At 45.6% G+C, this 21,838-nt stretch overlaps 1 protein-coding gene and 1 long non-coding RNA gene across 3 annotated transcripts in view; one reads left to right on the top strand and one right to left on the bottom strand.

Moving 5' to 3' along the window:
- The window catches only part of LOC101904767 (uncharacterized), a 59,814-nt gene that overhangs the window by 21,971 nt on the left and 16,005 nt on the right, over positions 1–21,838 (bottom strand). The window lies entirely within an intron of this gene.
- Positions 17,707–20,658, top strand: IVL (involucrin). Of its 2 annotated transcripts, none has more exons than XM_005203832.5 (2): positions 17,707–17,813; positions 18,996–20,658. In XM_005203832.5, the coding sequence occupies exon 2, from the start codon at positions 19,019–19,021 to the stop codon at positions 20,327–20,329; it is 1,311 nt and encodes a 436-aa protein (XP_005203889.1). In that variant the 5' UTR covers positions 17,707–17,813; positions 18,996–19,018; the 3' UTR covers positions 20,330–20,658.

Raw genomic sequence — 21,838 nt, 5'->3', positions numbered from 1 at the left:
GGTGTCATATCTAACAAATCTTTGCCTAATCCTAGGACACAAACGTTTTCTCCTACATATTCTGTAAGTTACTTTTTATATATGGTGAAAGCTTTAGACAAAGTTCTTTTTTTTTTTTTTTTTTGAGTTGGGGAGTATGGAGGGGAACCTATGAATATTCAATTGCTCTGCTGCTGCTGCTGCTAAGTCGATTCAGTCATGTCCGACTCTGTGCGACCCCGTAGACGGCAGCCCACCAGGCTCCCCCGTCCCTGGGATTCTCCAGGCAAGAACACTGGAGTGGGTTGCCATTTCAGTTTTGTCAAAAATCATCTGACCTTGTTTGTTTTTATTTACCTCTGAATTCTTATTTTGTTACATTGATCTATTTGTCCTTCCTGACATTTTCTTATTATTTACTGTAGCTTTATAATGTCTTGAAGTCAAATAATGTAAGTCCTCAAATTTTGTCCTTTTTCAAAGTTGCTTTAGTTACTCTAGGTTCTTTGCATTACCATATGAATTTTACAATAAACTTGTCCATTTATACAAAAAAGAAAGTCTGCTTAGATTTTTGAACTGGGATTTAATTAAATCTATAAATTAAATTGGAGAGGAATGAATATCTTAACAATATAAAGTCTTTCTATTCATAAACATGGAATATCTCTCCACTTATTTAGGTCATTTTAATTTCGTTTTAAGTTTTGTAGCTTTCAGTGAAAAGATTTTGCACGTATTTTGTCTGTTTTTTCCTTAGGTATTTCACATATTTTTATCATAATGTGCTATTTTTGTTTCAATTTCTGGTTATTCACTGTTACGTGAAATGAAAATATCTCCTACCATATTAAGGAACAGGAAATGTCACAGCCATCAGCTATTTCTGGCCTCCAAATGTGAATGAGGGCTCCCAAAACTGCAATCCAGCAGATGCTGCCACCCCCACAGTGATTGCTGAGGAACTGGGGAAATGCAAGAAGCAAGGTGAACAAGGAAACAGGATTTGGCCCCAGGTAGCTGAAGTGCATATAAAGGAAATGAATTCAGGGAGCCCAGAGGCTTGCATCTTCCCATACACAGAATACTAAATTCCTTACCTTCATACCTGATCTTTGATGTTCAGACTGCCTGCTCCTATTGTTGCAAACTTGTATATAGCCCGACTTCTCCCCACCTCCTTGAAGCAGTTTTCTCAGAGCTACCGAGATGCTGTCTCCCTGGCTCAGAGTCCTAAACATTCCCACCAAATAAAATAACTCTCTACTTTCAGGTTGCGACTCCATTTTTTAGTCGACAGTTAGTATATTAACATGCAATTGTTTTCGTATAGCGATCTCATATACTGCTTCTTAGTTTTAGTAGCTTCATGTAAATTTCATAGGATTTTTCTATAAATGTCGAGTTTTGAAAACTGCTTTTTTCTGCATCTATTGAAATGATCATATAGTTGGGTTTTTTTTTAGTCTGTTAATATGGTGAATTATACTGATTGATATTTGATGGTAAAACAACCTTGCATTCCTTTGGCAAACCAACCCTATCTGATTGGGTTGTTTAATCTTTTTTTTTTTTTTTTTTCCAACTGGGTTTACATTTGATTTGCTAAAATCTTGTTACTTTCTCTGTCTCTATGTTAATAAGGGATACTGGTCTATAGCTTTCTTTTCTTGTCTTTGTCTGGCTTTGGTGTCAAAACAATGTCCTTATGAAGTGAGAAATAGTCCTTTCTTTTCAACTTTCTGGAGTAGCTTGTGTATAATTTGGTATAATCTTTTCCTTAGACATTTGGTAGAATTCACCAGTGCTCTTTTGTGGGAAGTTTTTTTTTTTTCTCAAGCTTTTAAAATCAACTTTACTGAAGTATAAATTACAAGTAATAAAAATATACCTGTGTAAAGTGTTTAGCTTGATAATTTATATCAAATGTATCTCCTTTGTGACTGCTAGAACATTCTGACCCTGAAATTTCCCTTGTGTCCTTTTACCGTCAGTTGCTACTGGAAAATTTTTAATTCAAAATATAATTTCTCTAACTGATTTAGAGTTTTCAGATTATCTATTTCCTTTTGAATGAATTTTGTCAATTTTTGTTTAAGAGATTTAGTCATGTTATCTATTTTAGAATTTATTGACATAAAGCTTTTTATAATATGTCCTTACTATTTTTTAATACCTGTGGAATTTATAGTAAGGTGACTTTTCATTTCTGATACTGGTAATGTATATCTTCTCCCTTTTTTTCGTGTGTAAGTTGGTTAATTTTATCAGTCTTAAAGAATCAGCTTTTTGTTTCATTGGTTTTGTTTTCATTTTTCTATTTCACTCATGCCTGAGCTGACTTTTATTATTTTCCTTCCTCTGTTTACTTTGGGCCTACTTTGTTCTTCTCTTTTCTTGTTTTTCAACATGAAAGCCAAGATCATTAACTTGAAGTCTTTCCTCTTATAATACGCATATTTAATGCTATACAATTTCCTCTCAGTACTATTTTAGCTACACTCTAAAATTTTTAAATGTTGTGTTGCAATTTTCTGGATCAAAAGACTTTCTAACTTTCTTTTTGGTTTGCCCTTTGGTTTATGAATTAGTTATAAGTGGACTTTCCCCGCCCCCTGCCCAAATGTTGGGAGACTTTCAAAAGATCTTTCTGTTATTTCTAATTTTATTCCTCTGTGGTCAAATAGCATGCTTTGCATTACTTAAAAGTTTTTAAACTTATTGAGACTTGTTTTATGGGTCAGTATATGCTCTCTCTTGGTAAATGCTCCCAGTACACTTAAAAAGAATGGAATCCGAGTGGAATCTGTTATTGCTTGGAATGTTCTATAATGTCAATTAGGTTAATTGGTGTGACAGTATGATTCAAGTCTTCTATATTTCTACTGATGTTATGGCCACTTGTTTTATCAATTATTAAATGAGTAGTGTTGATGTCTTTGAACATAACTGTAAATTTCTCTATGATTTCTTGCAACTAACAGTTTTGATTCATTTATTTTGAAAATCTCCTAATAGATGCATAAACATTTAGGACATGTCGTATCCTCTTCATAAATGCATCATAGTCATCACAGAATGAACCTCTCTGTCCTTGGTGATATTCTTTGCTCTAAAATCTACTTTCAAGTCAATTTAGTCACTTCAACTTTCATTTTATATATATAAAATTTCATTTATTTATTTGCTTGCTTTTGGCTGTGCTGGGTCTTCGTGGCTGTGAGGGCTTTTTCTCTAGCTGTGGTGTGTGGGCTTCCCATTATATGGGACTTCTTTTTTTTGTTGAGGAGCCGGCTCTGAGGGGCGCGAGCTTAGTTGGGCACATGGGCTCAATAGTCGTGGTTCCTGGGCTCTAGAGCACAGGCTCAGTGGTTGTGGCACAGTGGTCTTAGTTGCACCTAGGCATGTGGGAGCTTTCTGGATCAGGGAGCAAATCCATGTCTTCTGCATTGGCAGGATGATTCTTCACCACTTAGCCCCAGGGAGGCCTCAGCTTTCTTTTTACTGGTATAAACGAGGCATTTCTTTTTCTACCACTTCAGTTTTAACCTATTTGTATCTTTATATTTAAAATAAGTTCCTTGCAGATAATATATGCTGTTGTTCTTTAGTCGCTAAGTCATGCCCACTCCTGCAACCCCATGGACTGTAGTCTGCTAGGCTCCTCTGTCCATGGGATTTCCCAGGCAAGAATCCTGGAGCGGGTTACCATTTCCTTCTCCAGGGGATCTTCACAACCCAGGGATCAAATCCATATCTCCTGTGGCTCCTGCACTGGCCGGTGGATTCTTTACCCACTGAGCGACCAGGGAAGCCCAGATAATATATAAATAGGTCTTTTCTGTTCAACCTGACAACCTCTGTCTTTTATTCAGAGTTTAAATCTACTCTCTTGCTATTTATTTTCTATGTCCCACATACGTTCTGTTTTCTTATGCCTTTGTTTTTCTTTTGCATGGAGTGTTTTATATAATCCCATCTCATCTCCTTTGTGGATTTACACTCTATAACTCTGTGTGATTTGGTGGTTATGTTGTGTGTTGTGTTGCACAGATCCTTCACTTGGGATGGTTTATTTCATATTACATCACTTCACTTACAGTCTCAGAACCTATGAACAATACCCTTTCATCTCTTTATTTCTGACCTATGTGTTTTGGTATGATCCAGTTTTCTTTAACATCTGTTAAAAACCTCAAAATAAATTTCTATCAAGTTTGCTTAGGTTTAAATAATAAGCAAAAGCCTTCTGTTTTTATCTAGGTAGAGTGCTATTTCTTCTTTTGTGTGCATCTTTAAATCCATTTGATATCACTTCTATTCATCCCAAGGGATTATCTGTAACATTCCTTAGAGTTCAGAGTCTGCTGGTGTTAAATTATTTCACCTTTGAAATGTCTGAAAAAGTATTTTATCTTCATTCTATAAAGATATTTTACTGGATATAGAATTCCAATGTATACCTAGTTTCTCTTTCGGTGTATTTCCTCTGCCATTTTCTGGCTTGTGGTGTGGCAAATGAGCAATTTGCTTTTACTCCTTTTCCGTCTGTAATATGATCTTCTTTGTGCAATGTGTCTCTTTTTCTGTGCCTGTTTTTGTAATTATTTTCTTTATCACCTGCTACAAGCAATTTTATTGTGATGTGATGATATAATTTGTTTCACATTTCTTGTGCTTGAGTTCATTAATATTTTCGTATCTGTACAGAGCCCCTCCACTGCAATTTTTAAATATTTTAGTAATTGCTTGTCTATTCCCTCTTTCTATTCTATCACAGGCACTTCAACTGTGTTTGTATTAGGTTTCTTGATATTTCCCCACAGCTCACTGAAGCTTTATTCTTTTCTCTTTTAAAATTGTCCTTTGGTGTTTCATTTTGGATAATTGCTAAGTGAGATAAGTCTGACAGAAAAACAATACTGAATTTTCTCACTTATATGTGAAAGCTAAAAAAAAATCATGGAGACAGAGTGGAGTGGTGGTTGCTAGGGACTGGGCGGGATAAGGGTAGGGTATCAGAAGGTATTGTTCGGAGGGTACAAACCTCCAGTCAGAAAATAAATAAGCTCTGGAATTTAATGATATTTGAAAGCTGCTAAGAGAGGAGATCTTAAATTACCACACACACAAATAAATGGTAATTATAAGATGGATACGTTAACTAAGCTTATTGTAATTATTTTGTAATACATATGTTTATCAAAGTGTCACACTGTACACCTTAAACTTATATGATATATGTCAATTATATCTCAATAGAGATGGAAAAAAAAGAGGAATCATTTCAGTGGCAGAAAACCTAGGAAGGGACAAATTGGGGAGACTTAAATGTGTCTTTAAAATTGTGTGCATATGTGCTCAGTTGTGACCAACTCTTTGACACTCTTCTGTCCCTGGGATGCTCCTGGCAAGAATACTGGAGTGGGTTGCCATTGCCTCCTCCAGGGGATCTTCCCAACCCAGGGATTGAACCTGTATCTCCTGCATTGGCAGGCAGGTTCTTTATCACTGAGCCACCTAAGAAGCATCTTTAAAATCCTAATTTCCTCTCCCCTTCACACTAGATCAATTGCTATTTGATTGGTTAAGCACTGGATGAAGGGGTTGAATTGCATTTAGGAGTCATGGACAAAAATCACAAACTGTGTTTTTAAACTGATATCACGCAGCACAGCACAGAAGAGGGGACTCCTTGAACTTCAGATAGACTGAATGCTCCTCCTTCCCCACATAAAATCACATTATACTTACCCTGGCTTCAGCCCCTTTCCCCCTTCCTGCCTCCTGGGAAGGGGCACAGCACAACACCCCCCCACCCTCCCAACCCCCCAACCCTCCACCCCCGCCGCCAGAAGGGCTGAGGCCGGCTTGGCTCTAATAGCTCTTAGTGCCTGCAGTGCCTCTTGTTTGGCCTTATGGCCAGTTAGCTCCACCTGCTGCTTGGAACTACTTAGAGGCAAGGGTGGAGAATGGCTGGGGGCCCTGTATTGCCATGGAGGACCGGAGTGGAGGACTGAAGCGTGAAGCACAGAAATACCACCTAAAAGAGTGAGGGCACATGCTCAAGGAAAGATGGGTTTCTGGCTTTCCTCTCTAAAGCTTGAGACTATTAATGGAGAGGAAGAAATGTTTACAAAGTCAAATGATCACTAGTGCCAGGAAGGAGAAATGACATGGAGAGGTGAAACTTTGGAATATTTCAATCTCATCCTTTTTCTTGTACAAACCTCCCTGAGTCTTCCATCTGGCCAGCAGCACAGACACCAGAGTAGAGTCAAGGGCTGGAACTTCAAAAGAAAAGTCTGAAGGTTTCTAAGGTTTGGGGATTCATCCGTTCAGTTCAGTTCCTTTGCTCAGTCGTATCTGACACTTTGTGACCCATAGACTGCAGCACGCCAGGCTTGCCTGTCCATCACCAAGTCCCAGAGCTTGCTCAAACTCATGTCCATCAATTTGGTGATGCCAGCCAACCATCCCATCCTCTGTCATCCCCTGCTCCCGCCTTCAATTTTTCCCAGCATCAGGGTCTTTTCCAATGAGTCAGGTCTTCGCATCAGGTGGCCAAAGAATTGGAGTTTCAGCTCCAACTGGGGATTCATGGCAGAGATCTAAAATCATATACCTTTCAGAAAGGAAACTTAAAATAATTTGAGGCTAAGAGGAAAAGGGATAGGAGAGGGGATCTTATAATGCTTGAAGTTAAGCCAGAGTTGATTGAGTTTATCTGGATGTGAATGCATTAAGTTTTCTGTCATCAGGAACAGTGACTAGATATTACAGGTTACATTTATTTATGGGAAAGCATACTTGCATCTTTTTGACATAAGTAGACATTACTTCAAGGAGTATTTATGTAAGTGACAGATATATTGGGCATGCTGAGAAACCATGTGCCAAATATGAGGCTTCCCAAATGGCTCAGAGGTAAAAGAATCTGCCTGCCAATGTAGGACATGCAGGAGAAGCAGCTTTGATCCCTGGGTTGGGAGAACCCCCTAGAGTAGGAAATGACAACCCATGCCAGTATTCTTGCCTGGAGAATCCTATGGACAGAGGACCATTGTGAGCTACAGTCCATAGGGTTGCAAAGAATTGAACATGACTGAGTGAGCACTCACGCACATGCAAAGTATGGTCCTGAGTATTGGGAAAGTTGAGGAACTAGTGCAGTTAAGAACTCTCTTCTCATGAACTTATTTTCCTAGTGAAGCAAGAACACAAATAAATACCATAAGTTCAAATGATGATGATCACTCTAATGAGATAAATAGCATGGTGGAGTGAGTGGTCTATTTTAAGCAGCGTGGCTGGAGGAGCCATCTCAGGGAAGTGACATTTCGAGTAGAAGTCTGAATGAGGTGCAGAATTAAGTCATGGAGTTACTTGCAGAAGAGCTCTACGGGAACAGAGAAGAAGTGGGAAAGTCCCAGGCTGGATCCAAGCTTCTACAGGCAGGAGCAAAGAGTGAGGAGACGAGGTTGAAATGAGCATGGGCTCAAGAGCAGTCAGGGTAGAGCTGACTTGACTTTGGTCAAGACTCATAGACTTTGGTCTGTCAGTGACAGCTTCCTGGCAAGGGAAGGGCAAAGTCATGAGCAAAGTTCAGAAGAAGCTGGAGGACAGGAATTAGCACTGGCTATTTTCCCACTTATCTGCTCCTTTTCCCTGTAAGATTTTTGGAAAATGCTTTCTATCCTCACTGCTCCTAAGCCCTCTCTTCTCATTTGCTCTTGGAATCACTGCATTCTGGTTTCCATCCTCACCACAGCCCTTGGCTACCTTTGTCAAGGTCATCAATGGATTCCATGTTGCCCAACCAAACAGGCATTCTCAGTTCTCATCTTTACAGCCTTTTCCCCAGATGTTCATCCTTTCCAGTCAACAGCGTTTCTGCTTGTCTCCCAGGATGCCCTATTCTCCCGGTGAATTTCTTACCTCACCACCTACTCCTTCTCATTTTGTCCCAGTTTTTTGACTTGTTGCTTCTCATCTGACCCTTTGACACTGGAGTGATTCAGGGGATGGTCTGGGACCTCTTCTATCTATATTCATTCCCTTGACGACTTAATCCTGGCTCATGACTTCACATGCCATTTATATGCTGGTGATTTCCAAATGTATGTCTACAGCATGAACCTCCTTCTGAACTCTCCTAGTATATCTCATCGCCTACTTGACAGTTCTGCTTGGGTGTGTCTCCTGGGCACCTCAAACAACATGTCTCAAAACTCACTGTTGACTTTTCCCACAAAGCCAGCCGCTCCTGCGGTCTTCTCTGTAGCTGTTAAATGGCAGCTCCATCCTTAAAGTCCTTCAGGCCAAAAACTTTTGAGTCATTGTTTGCTCTCCCTATACCTTTCATCTAATCTGTTAGGGAATCTCACTGATTCTATTGTCAAGACATATCTATCATCTGACCACTTCACCCTGCCTCTACTGTCTCCCTAGCTCTGGGCAGCTGCTCCATTACTGTGGCTGCCCGCTTCCAAGTTAGCCAGAGAGAACCTTTTAAAAGTAAGTCAGATGAAGCCACTCCTCTGGGCAGTACTCTGAAGTACTTCAGAGTACTTCATCTCACTCACCATAAAAGCCCAAGTTGCTTCATGATTTCTCCCACTGCCCAGCATCACCCACTCCTCCACCTTCACCTCTTACAGCTCTTTCCCTCATCCATACATGCCCAGTTTTACTGGCCTCCTTGCTGATTTCAGAACATGCCTCCTTGGGACATGGCCCCTGCTGTTCCTTCTCCCCTGCCTATCCTCACCCTGACCCCACTCCTTTGGGTTCTTGCTGTAGGCCTTTCCTGACTATTCCCTTTAAAATACACAACATTAGACTTCCCTGGTTGCCCAGTGGTTAAGATTTTATGCTTCCATTGCACAGGATATGAGTTTGATTTCTGGTTGGGGAACTAAGGTCCCACATGGTATGCTGCACAGCCAGAAAAATAAAATACACAACATCCCATCCCATAGTACTCCCTAGACCTCTTTCCTGCCTTCCTTTTTCTACATAGTATTTCCAACATGCTTTATATTCCAGGTATGTGGTTATGTCACTTGCCACCTTCTCTCCACACACTGGAATGAAAGTTTTGGGAGGGTGGGGACTTTCATCTGTTTTGTTCAAAGCTGTACCCCTAAATGCCTGGAACACAGGTACATGGGAAGCTCTCAATCAGCTCTGAATGATCAAAAAAATCAATAAGGCAGGAGGTGAAAAAGCATTCCAGCAGAGAGAATGGAATGTGCAAAGGCACAGAGGTGAGTAAAGGTGAACTCAGGAGATCCGGAGATCTGGACCTGGCCGGGGCCTGCTGCTGACCCCCTGTGTGACCCCTGCCCTCTGTCCCCTCTCTAGACTGTGTCATCCTTCATGTGATACAAGTCAGGGTTGCATTTGATGACTGTGAAGTCTCCTCCAGTGCCAGGTTTCTCAGCTGTGTTCCTAGGCTGGGGAGAGAGGTGGTTTAGGGGTGCCTGGGGCCTGAGGCCCCTCGGAGGAAGAGCGCTGGAGGCTGGACCACAGGGTAGAGAGAGGGTGAAGCTACAGCCACGCAACCAAAGACTTGCCTGTAAGAGGAAGCTCTGGGCTCACCTTTCTCTCCCAAAGCCTTCTGACCTCCTTCTCCCCTTCATTTACCAACCCCCCATCCCACTCCAAGGAGGCTTTCTAGTAAAACCTGAGTGGCAGGAAAACAACTTTTCAGCCACTCTCCAGCAATTTCCAGCTCACCTGTCTTCTTCGTGGCAGCTCTCCAGCCCTCCTCTGTCACATTTGGACTCTACCGCTCCAGTATGTCCCATATCTATGGGACTTAATGGACATCTCTGCCTTCTCTGATGGAGGGGCCGGCCTGGGAGCAAACACACCCAGACTTGCTCCAGTTGCTGACTGGAAGACCCCTGTTCTGAGTCCCAGCTGTTTGCCTGTGAAGTGCAAAGGTTTAAATGAAATGGTAGATGAGGCTTGTTTAGCACCATGTCTGGTAAACAGCAGGCTTTGTAGGTGTCTTTGCCTTTGTGTCTCCTTTGCCCACCACCCCCTAGCCCATCCAGCCGGGAGACTCACAGCTCTGCCTGTTCACACCCGCATCCATGCACACAGACAGTTAGTTGTGGGCTCACATGTCACAGCATTAAATTGCACCCATCGCTCAGTTTCTGTACCCTTCTTCCCATCAGATGGGAGTTTCCTGGGAGCAGGAGCCATGTCTCCCTAATCTGGGTTTTCTGAAATCAGAGGTGGTATCTCCCTTTCAGACTGGGAGGTTAGGGTGATAGCCAAAGGACTCCCCAGTACCCTGGCCCAGCTGGGATTCTAGAGGCCAGGACTTGCCCTGACTCTGCATTGGTCTTGCTTAATGCAGATAGTAAGCAGGGAGGCACGTTTTAGGAAGGAAGGAATGAAGAGGCACTGTTTCACACTCTGCACCAGATCAACCCATCTGGAGGCCTGGAACAACTGGACAGCTTCATGGCAAGCAGTCCACAAATACAGAGAACAGATGAGGTTAGAAATGGCCCATGCTGAGGCTACTCAGAGGGGTCTGAGCAGGACCCCAGCAAGGCAGTGTGGGCTACTGACTCCTCTTGGTGAAAGCCTCTCATCCAAAATCAGATGATGCTAATCCTCTGTATGGAACTCTGCAGTGGCTTTTTCTTTGCCCAGATTTCACACACACACACACACACACACGTACATGCATGGACTCCACATGGATCTGAGTGGCCTCTGCAACCACATTCAGGAGTAATATTAAGAGCAATTAGTCCTCTACAGAAGCAGCTGATGCAGGGTCAGGTGTCCCCCAGCATCCTCTAATTAATAGAGGGGAAAGAGGATGGGGAATGATAAACCAGAGGTCAGCTGAGTCCCAGGAGCACCCTCACCTCCTCTGACTTGTCTGACCATGGATGACACTTCTGGGGGAGTCTGCACAGCTAGACTAGGTCCCACTCCCCTTCTCCTTCTGCACCCGCCTCCTCTCTCCTTTGTGAAATCCCTCCCCTATTCCCTCCAGCTCAGGCCCCCCACCCTTTCTGTCTGCCCTCTAGTGAGATGTGTCCCTCCCATCGCTGCCTTCCACTCCTTGTGCACATCCCTGTGAAGGCTTTGCCCCCTCGGGTTCTTTACCAGTCAGTCCCCATTCTGTGCAGCCGGCAGAACCCTTTCTATCGTCTCTGGCTCTCTGACTGCCTGTGTACTCCTCACTCTATTGCCGGGATTCCTTTGTCCACATCAAAGCTAGATCCAAACCACTACCTATTTTCTGCCCACACAACCTCCAGGCCCCTTCGTGGACTGTCATGCTGCAGGAATGCAAACCCATTTGGATTCCTCAGTGAGCCTACCATGTGAAAAAACAATCAGTCCATGTGGAGCCTCCTGAGTGCACAAGGGAAAGACATCACGGGCTGAGCAGGAGCGCCGCCCGAGGCCCGCAGCAGGCAGACTAGAGGGAGGAGTCAATGGGACACCAGGATCCCTGGTTTCGCACCCCACTTCACTCCACGCACTGTGTGACTTTGGGGTTTCAGATTTCTCATTGGCAAAATGAGAAAGGGAAACCTTGCATTATATACTCTGTGTATAGGCAGGTAGCACACTGCAGTCTGTCAGCTAACGTTGCCAAGACTCCCAACAGAAAACCAGTTTCTGAGCACCATCTATGTGCTAACCACAAATATCACCTCACCAAATCCTCCCAGAAGTCGAAGGAGGTGCAAATACCCATTTTTTAAATAATATAATCACACACATTTATTAAAAATTTGCTAATAATATCTGCATGTTCTAGTTTATTTTATAGTTAACAAATTCATATTTTAAATGAATTTAAATGAAGTTACCACAGTTAGTTCCTCATTCAGTTCAGATCAGTCACTCAGTTATGTCCGACTCTTTTCAACCCCTTGGACTACAGCACGCCAGGCATCCCTGCCCATGACCAACTCCTGGAGTCTACTCAAACACATGTCCATTTAGTCGGTGATGCCATCCATCCATCTCATCCTCTGTTGTCCCCTCTTCCTCTTCCGGCCTTCAATCTTTCCCAACATCAGGGTCTTTTCCAATGAGTCAGTTCTTCGCATCAGGTGGCCAAAGTACTGGAGTTTCAGCTTCAGCATCAGTCCTTCCAATGAATATTCAGGACTGATTTCCTTTAGAATGGACTGGTTGGATCTCCTTGCTGTCCAAGGGACTCTCAAGAGTCTTCTCCAACGCCACAGTTCAAAAGCATCAATTCTTTGGCACTCAGTTTTCTTTATAGCCCAATTCTCACATCCATACATGACTACTGGAAAAACCATAGCTTTGATTAGGTGGGCCTTTGTTGGAAAAGTAATATCTCTGCTTTTTAATATGCTGTCTAGGTTGGTCATAGCTTTTCTTCCAAGGAGTAAGCGTCTTTTAATTTCATGGCTGCAGCCACCATCTGCAGTGATTTTGGAGACCAAAAAAATAAAGTCTATCACTGTTTCCATTGTTTCCCCATCTATTTGCCATGAAGTGATGGGACCAGATGCCATGATCTTCGTTTTCTGAATGTTGAGCTTTAAGCCAACTTTTGCACTCTTCTCTTTCACTTTGGTCAAGAGGCTCTTTAGTTCTTCTTTGCTTTCTGCCATAAGGGTGGTGTCATCTGCATATCTGAGGTTATCGGTATTTCTCCCGGCAGCCTTGATTCCAGCTTGTTTCTCCAGCCCAGCATTTCTCATGGCGTATTCTGCATATAAGTTAAATAAGCATGGCAACAATATATAGCCTTGATGTACTCCTTTCCCAATTTAGAACCAGTCTGTTGTTCCATGTCCAGTTCTAAATGTTGCTTCTTGACCTGCATACAGATTTCTCAGGAGGCAGGTAAGGTGTTCTGGTATTCCTGTCTCTTTCAGAATTTTCCACAGTTTGTTGTGATCTACACAGTCAAAGGCTTTGGCATAGTCAATAAAGCAGAAATAGATGCTTTTCTGTAACTCTCTTGCTTTTTCGATGATCCATCGGATGTTGGCAATTTGATCTCTGGTTCCTCTGCCTTTTATAAATCCAGCTTGAACATCTGGAAATTCACATTTCACGTAATGTTGAAGCCTGGCTTGGAGAATTTTTAGCATTACTTTGCTAGCATGCAAGATGAGTGCAATTGTGCAGTAGTTTGAGCATTCTTTGGCATTGCCTTTCTTTGGGATTGGAATGAAAACTGACCTTTTCCAGTTCCTCATATGTGAAATTAATTTTCAAAAATAATTTAATCTTTTCATATTCTATCTTATCTATGAATGGAAAATTTTTTCTTCCAATTTTTGCTATTAAAATAGAGCTGGGGTGAATATGTTTTACAGATTTTCTCCCTCTTTCTGGGCATTTCATTGGTATGGATGAGAAATTACTAGGTTAAAAATAGTATAAATAAAGGAGTATAAAAAATAAATTTTTATAGACAAAGAAACTGAAGGTCATGGAGGAAAAGCAGCTCATTCAGATAACAAGAGGTTCACTGGGATTTAAACTCAGGTCCATCCGATTGCAAAGCCAACAGAACATCAACAATCCTAGGGGTTGGATGAGGCTAATATACATCAGTGCCAGCCAGGAGGGCTTCCCTGGTGGCTCAGATGATAAAGAATCTGTCTGCAATGGGGGAGACCCGGTTCCATCCCTGGGTTGGGAAGATCTCCCAGAGAAGGGAAGGGCAACCCACTCCAGTATTCTTGCCTGGAAAATTTCATGAACAGAGGAGCTTGGCAGGCCCCAGTTTATGGGCTCTCAAAGAGTCAGACACGACTGATGGACTAACACACAAACACACATATACCAGCCAAGAAGTAGAGCTTTCTGTTCCCAGAACAAATGAGGGTCATCCTCAGGGCATTTTGATTGAATCTGAACCAAAGAAGACTGATCCTCCAGGAAGCCCAGAACTGACCACATGGGGGTCAGCCCGTAGATGGCTGAGTCACACTCAGAAGATGTCCCAGGTTATCTAGTGGAGCTTGTTACCTCTGTCAGATGCTCAGGCACCTGGGAAGGCAGCCTGGTGGGGAAGAGAGCCCGCTGGACAGAGATCAGCATGTGGGAGCTCTACTCAGCTGTACTGCAGACCCTCTGTAGGGCCTTGGGCTTCTCATGTTCTCTCTTCAGACTTCACTGCCCACCTGTCACAAGACGGCACTGGCCCTAGCGGAGGGGACTGGGAAGTGCCAGGAATCTCCTGGGCACACTGGCCAGGCCCTCCCCATGCATTCTCTAGCTCCCACCCCTGCTCCCAGCTAAGAGATGCTGCTGTAAGCAGGTGCTGTAATCAGCTACCAAGGATGTGGTTTCCCAGGGAGCCCACGAGGAGGGCATCCTGCAAGCTGGAGGAGAGGGCACCAAAAAGCTCCTTTTCTCTGCTCCTGATCAACTTTCATGCCTTTGCTCCTTTCACTGCACCAGGAGCAGAGCTGTGTCTGTCTCTCCACAGTGATCAGATTCACAAGCAAGAAATTGGAACCTAGCCACCTCACAGGTCAAGGAAAAGAGGCCAGAGGAAGATACAAGGGGTGCACCAGGGTACATCAAACAGGCCAACCCAGGAGCCTGGAGAGGAAGACAGCCTCTTGGCCCTTTCTTGGTCTTCTCTCTCTTCCTGGAGCAGCAGATGGACACAAAAGGCAAATGAGGAGCAGAGGCCAGTTTTCAGGAGGCACCATGGATGAGGGCAGCAAGGTCTGTGAGCCTGTTGGAAGGTGACTGGTACAGGTTGTGGCCTGTGGGAAGATGTGGGCAAGAGTGCCCTGGGCAGAGAAGGCCTCAGGGGATGGAGAAGTTCGCGGCCTCAGAGGATGGGGGTTTTGCTTCTTTGGGAGACATCTTAGGCGTGGCTACCCTAGATGAGAACGTGAGACCTGGTCCAAGTCAGCGCTCCAGGACCATCTCCCATCACCCCATCCCACCAACTTACAAAGAGTTATGGTCACCTCCTCTCCGGCCCCCAGGGCAGTGAAGTACATGACCCATTCATCCTGCCCCCACAGCTAAGCAACAGTTCAAGAAGGATGTATCACTCAGAAAGAGAAACCAGCCAGTTTCTGGCTCTGCAAGAGAAAGAGCCAGGGCCTCCTTGAGCTGGGTTCAGGGCCTCTATATGTGTCACGGGATATGAGCTCATCCCCACAACAGTGGGCTGGGGCTAGACAGTTACCTGGCCTCTTGGTGTGGGCCCTGGGGCCCCGTGGGATCGCTCACGCAGACACCAAGAGAATCTCCCCCGTGCTCATGTCTGTCTGTGCCCCAGATGGGGCAATCTGAGGGCAGAGCATGGGGCCTCTGAGCCCCATGGGCTGGGGCTGGGGCTGGGGCTCCTCCAATCCTTTCCCTGCGTGCACACACACACACACACACCCTCAACTCCATGCTTCACCCTCCTCACCACACCCTGGCTCTGCCCAGTGGCCAAAGGCTCACACACTGTCTTCCCCCAAAGCTTTCATTATGCTGTGAATCAGAGGGCGGGAGGTAGATCTGGCAGATTCTAGTCCATGGAAACCCATAAGACCGGTGTGACTTCCTGGAGCAGGGTCTGCTGCCCTGGGACTGACAGTCATGAGCTGGGGAGAGGCAGATTCCTCCCCTGTGAGGTCAGCTGCAAAGCACAAGGCATGGGTGCCCCTTTGTGAGGGTGCTGGCTTAGTTCTGCGTGGGGGAAAGGGAGGGGGGTGGGGGCGGGGTGCGGAGGGCTTGCCCTGCCCCAGAAGATGGCCTGCCCTGTGCTAACGGGAGACGACGTGAGGTCCCAGGTGAGGCTCAGGGGCCACAGAGGGCACGAGCTGAGGGTATATTCCGGAAACAAGAGTCCTTCCATCTGTCTTTTCGGACTAAGCCCCAGGAGCATGACAAAATTAGCTCATAAATAGATCTACTGGGGTCTTGGAGGGAGTTGCCTGTGAGACACCATAGAGAAATCAGAACTTCTCAAAATTAGCCCCAGAAATGAGTATTTTCCTTGATTTTATTTTTTCTTTTATGATTAGGTTGTGAAGGACAGAGATTAAATGATGTCCATAAAATAAGCTGTTAAAGAGAAAGGCAAGTCACAATTTGATTTTGTTTATACACACACACGCATGACACTAAAATGCGCTGTTCCTTCATTCTTTCCACAGATATTTGTAGGGTACCGGTTATATTCGATGGTTAGGACAGGTTCTGGGGACATAGTGGAAAACACACCAGGCAAAACTCCTGCCTTTTACAGCTTATTTTTCAATGGGAGATTTGGAAAATAAACAAGTGAACAAATGCAAATAAAGCAGCCCTCAGTTGTTATAAGTGAAAAGCAGCAAATCGGGGGATAACCCTTTAGATGGTGTCCCAGGGGAGTCCCTCTGGCAGGCTCCAGCAGTAACTGTGAAACTGAAAGACACAAAGAGTTAGGGACCCTGGGAGGCCCCAGAGGTGGGGAGCACTGGGCTTGTCTTAGTAACTGAGGACTCTCAGTGAGGATCTTTGAACACTTGGTAGGGAGTTTACATTTTATTCCAAGAGGCTTAGGTCACCATTGCTGCTAGTGACAGACAAGCCAGCTCTAACCCCCACCCTGAAAATTTGCTTAAGCTGCGTTCAGAAAGTAGTTTAGAGAAAGTAGTGGATGATCTAGTTTTGGTCTTTATGTGAGAGAGTGTGTGTGTGTGTGTGTGCGCATGCGTGCACACACACTCAGTTACTTGGTCATGTCTGGACCTTTGTGATCACATTGACTATAGCCCGCCAGGCTCCTCTGTCTATGGAGTTATTAAAGGCAAGAATACTGGAGCGTGTTGCCATTTCCTACTCCATGGGATCTTCCTGACCCAAGAATTGAACCACGTCTCTTGTGTCTCCTTCATTGGCAGGCAGATTCTTTACCACTAGCACCACTTGGAAAGTCCCCTTAATCTTGATCTTCATGAATTTCCCCAAAACATTGTATGAGATGTTTGTTTTCATCACTGTAAAAAGTAATCCTTATTATTTTATATATTATAGATTTAATGCCTGTTTTCTTGCCTAAACTGGTCCACGCTTTGGAGTTTTTGTGAGCTTGGCATTCTTGGGAACTTCTGTAACTACAGTCTTCAGCATAGGGCCTGGGTAGCCCCTGACACATGGCAGGAGACTCCTGCAAGCCTTCTGCTTAACCTTTCCAGCCCTAAAGTTGTCAGACTGAACCCTCCCCCATCCCAGGACAGAGTACTTCTACACAGAATGAAGTTATAGGTATGTCTTGAGAGCAGATAGGTTGTGGGTTAGTGGCCAAGAGAATCTCCCAAGAGCTCTGTTTCTTCATGAAAAGTGGTTTCTCCCACCTTTAACATGTCTCCAGACTGGACATCCCAGAAAGACATGTAATTTTCTCTTCTGTGCCCTTGGAATTGAATCCCTCAGCCTAATAAGGAGGATAAACCCATTTTACAGGTAAAGAAACTGAGATTCAGAAGAAAAGTTTGGCTGAGGCCAACAAAAAAAAAAAGAGGAAAAGGGGGCCAGTTTCCCAAGATGCCTCCCTCACCTCCCTGTGCCAAGGTGATGAGCCTCATGGGGGTGACTGAACTCCCAGAGCCCACTGGCCAGGCAGGAGCTGTGTGTCTCTGTGAAAAGGGGCCCTTAGGGGTTTTCTGATTAAGGTGCCTGTGATGAGTCAGGAAGGGGCTAGAGGAAGTTGACCAACTGGAGTGGTGAAACCAGTCCATCTCCTTCAACTTGGGAAGGAGGCCAGGCTGGGGAACGGTATAAAGGGCACCTCAGCCCCTGCTCAGCTCAGCACTCCACTAGAAGCCTCTCCAGCTGGCCCCACTGTGAGTCTGGTAAGTGTTTGCTGGTAGAACCAGGCTTGGGACCTGGGGCCTCCCACAGGCCAGAATGTGGCTGGGGGTGGCCAGCCTGAGGGGGGGTGCAGGGGTCACTCGTGTGCAGGATTCAATTGGACCACTGTCCTTCTGGGGGAGCTCAGGTCACTGTGCTGAGGGCTAGGTGCATGGCTGGGAAACAGAACAGACAGCAATCCCCTCCTGCATCATATTTTCTTGGGGCTGTATTTTCAAATGTGGGGGACAGGGAGGAGAGAAGAGTAAGATAGGGATGCAGGGGAAATATGGTCAGATTCTCTCCTAAAACTGCTTAATTTGGGCTCACTATGTTTTTTGTCTTCTCTAAAGGGGAACAGGGTCTGGGGACACACTTGTAATTTTTAGCTGTGCTACAGAAGGGAGACATGCTGAATGGGGAACACTTTCTATCTGGAGAACCCAGGCATAGCAGGGGCAGGGAAACCCAGTTTAGAAGTAGGAAACTTGAAAGAATCAGCTCCAGCTCTTAGCAACCTTCCAGCCCCCTCCCTCCCACCACCACCAGCCAAAGTTCAGAAGGTCAAGAGAGAAAGAAGCTCTGGAGCTGAATATGCCAACTGGTTCATTTTGCAGAGGAGAAATCTGAGGCCCAGAGGGACTAAATGACCTGCCCAGAACCACACAGCATTTCACTGGGAGATTTAAGCCAAGATCATGTCATGTGACTCCAGTCCAGGGCATGCACCATCACCTCTCAGATCCTCTTGGGATAGGCTACTGATTTTCCAGGACTTGGGGGTCCTCCAGGAGAACTTCCCCCACCCCCAGCACCTTCCCTCTTCCTGTCATAATCCCAGACCTCATCTCTTCTCTTTGTCAGAGGAGGTCAGGAACAAGGGAGAAAAGGATAGGCAAGGGCAGGAGACGAGATGGTACCCAGCACACCTGCGCAGAGCAGCTCTGGAGACAGTCCTTGTTGTTGGCTCTTGGGAACAAGAAGCTCCCAGGAGGGCCTTTCCCCACCCCTCTCCATCCCTACGTTCACCCTGCTACTTCTGTGGAATGATTGCCCAGCATGATCAGCAGAGTGCCCCACCCAAGGGAAATGGGAATGCTGAGAAACCAGGTACTGCTACAGATTCTTGGGCTTCATCTGTTTCCTTGCCTTCAGTAACTCCTCTGAACCCTCCTCATTTTCAGGTTGACCGAAAGCAGCTTCCAAGATGTCCCAGCAACACACTCTGCCAGTGATTCAGCCCCCTGCCCTCTCTCAGGAGTCCCTCAAGCCTGCTTCTCCTCCCACCAATACCCAGCAGGAGCAAGTGAAGCAGCCAACTCCACTGCCTGCCCCATGCCAGAAGGTACACTCGGAGCTCCCAGGGGAGGTCCCCTTGGAGCTTGGGGAGAAACATACAATTGTGAAAGGGGTGGCTGAGCAAAAGTGTGAACCACAGCAACCAGAGCCAGAGCAGCAAGAACAGCATGTGGAACAACAGCAGCAAGAGTCACAGGTGCAGGAACAGAATGTGGAACAGCACCAGCAAGAGTCACAGGTGCAGGAACAGTATGTGGAAGAGCAACAGCAAGAGTCACAGGTACAGGAAGTACATGTGGAGCAGCAGCAACAAGAGTCACAGGTGCAGGAACAGCATGTGGAACAGCAGCAGCAAGAGTCACAGGTGCAGGAACAGCATGTGGAACAGCAGCAGCAAGAGTCACAGGTGCAGGAACAGCATGTGGAACAGCAGCAGCAAGAGTCACAGGTGCAGGAACAGCATGTGGAACAGCAGCAGCAAGAGTCACAGGTGCAGGAACAGCATGTGGAACAGCAGCAGCAAGAGTCACAGGTGCAGGAACAGCATGTGGAACAGCAGCAGGAAGAGTCACAGGTGCAGGAACAGTATGTGGAACAGCAGCAGCAGGAGTCAAAGGTGCAGGAACAGCATGTGAAGCAGCAACAGCAAGAATCACAGGTGCCAGAAGAGCATGTGAAGCAGCAGCAGCAAGAGTCACAGGTGCCAGAAGTGCATGTGGAGCAGCAGCAACAAGAGTCACAGGTGCCGGAAAAGCATGTGGAGCTGCAGCAGCAAGAGTCACAGGTGCCAGAAGTGCATGTGGAGCTGCAGCAACAAGAGTCACAGGTGCCAAAAGTGCATGTCAAAAAGCAACACCAGGAGCTACAGGAGCAGCAAGTGCAGCAGCAAAAAGAACAGCACGTGGAACATCAGGAAGCAGAACACCTGGGGCTGCAGCTGGAGCAGGAGAAAACACAAAGAGAGCAGCAGCTAAAAGGACAGCTGGAACAGGAGAAGAAGGTCTTGGGCCAGCACTTGGATCAAGAGCCAGCAAAGAGAGAGGAGCAAATGGAAAAGAAAGAGGAGCAGCTGCTGGAGCAGCAGGAGGGGCAGCTGAAACAGCCTGTGTTTGTCCCAGCTCCCGGCCAGGTCCAAGAGACCCACCCAGTCCTGCCACTGAAGGAAAAAGCCTTGCCCTCTGAAGAAGCAGGAGGTGTAGTGCCTTCTAAACATAAGTAACCACCTGCGGTGTCCCAGAGGCCCCTGGAAATCCCATACAAGTGAAGAGAGAGCCAGTGGCCTCACTTATCTTGGGCCCCCAACCTGGGTGACCCGTCTCATCTGTGAACCTGCCTGACCCTGACCTTCTGCATGTCTCTTTGATAGGGCTGGGGTGGGGGGAGTTACAACCCAGCATCCACCCCTGATGAGCCCAATCCCAACCTCAGGTGGCCAGAGGCTTTACCTGAGGAGAGAGTGACTATAGCTACTCTGAATACATCCCCACTATTATAGCTGAATCTGTGAGTGTGTACAATAATACAGAATAAATCCTGGAAGGCTTGGAATCCTGTATTTTATTTGACTTTTTACCCTCCATCATTCACCATATGAAAACCTGTGTGTGCAGGTTAAAGGTTGAGAATGACTCTCTTGGCCAGTTCCCATAGGTGGACAGATATTCTGACCCCTCTTTGATTCTGTACCCCAAATAACTCAATACATTCGACAGCTTCTAAAAATGAAATGAAAATAATAGCAAAACAAAAGTTCACTCGTGTACCTGAAAGTAGCACTCAGCAGTCAGGAAGAGGGAACGGGTTACCTTGGCTGAGGGAAGAGGATCTATCCATCTCAGTTCAGCACTACCTTCCATTATACCCACTGAACCCAATCCTAGCCCAAGGCCAAAGGCATGTGTAGGGAGTCAGGGCTCCACCTGGGTTCTGGTGCTTGCCCAGATTTTCTCTCCACAGAATGTGCTCATGGTTTCCAAGAGTCATGGTTAAGGAAGACTTTAGGAAAGTAAAGCAGCAGAATTGGGGGAAATAGGGAGAAGAGGGACTTCTGGGACTGGTCTCTGATAGAGAAAATGTCACTAAGGGAAACAAAGTTTGGGTCAACTGGAATCGGGGGAGCCAGAAGTGTTGAATAGCCTGGAGAAATACCGATCTAAGGTCATTGCAGTGGTTTTCCCCTCCCTGACATTTCTGTAGCCTTTACTACCTACCATCAACCACATCAGAACATGGGGCTCTTTCCTTCCTGGGAATCTCCTTGTGTGTGCACTCAGTCATGTCCAACTCTCTGTGACGCTATGGACTGTAGCCCACCAAGTTCCTTGGTCCATGCGATTTTCCAGACAAGAATACTGGAGTGAGTTGCCATTTCCTCCTCCAGGGGGGTCTTCCTGACCCAGGGATCAAACCCACATCTCCTGCATTATAGGCAGATTCATAACTGCTGAGCCACCAAGGAATCACTTGGCTCTGACAATTTAACATCGCCTCAGGCAGGTTGTCTCAAGTTACCCAAAGCTATTTCATCATAATCACTAGCATATGTCAGGGACATCTCTCTTGAGAATGTCATAGGCACCCAAAGTCAAAGGGTCCGAAAGGCACTTAGTATCCCTTACTCCCCGCCCAACTCCAGTGACACGCACTGTCATTCCTCTTTAGGGATTCTCTCTCTTGGGTAATAATGCCATCTGTGCCTTCACCAAAGCCAGAGAAACCACATCATTCC

The sequence above is a fragment of the Bos taurus genome, chromosome 3, assembly GCF_002263795.3.
Source record: "Bos taurus isolate L1 Dominette 01449 registration number 42190680 breed Hereford chromosome 3, ARS-UCD2.0, whole genome shotgun sequence".
In the NCBI taxonomy this organism is placed as follows: domain Eukaryota; kingdom Metazoa; phylum Chordata; class Mammalia; order Artiodactyla; family Bovidae; genus Bos; species Bos taurus.
The sequence above is the reverse complement of the archived record's forward strand: the minus strand, read 5'-3'. Positions and strand labels throughout refer to the sequence as shown.

Bases quoted from the DNA above. Each gene is read 5' to 3' on its own strand.
- IVL (XM_005203832.5), top strand. From the start codon at position 19,019: ATGTCCCAGCAACACACTCTGCCAGTGATTCAGCCCCCTGCCCTCTCT.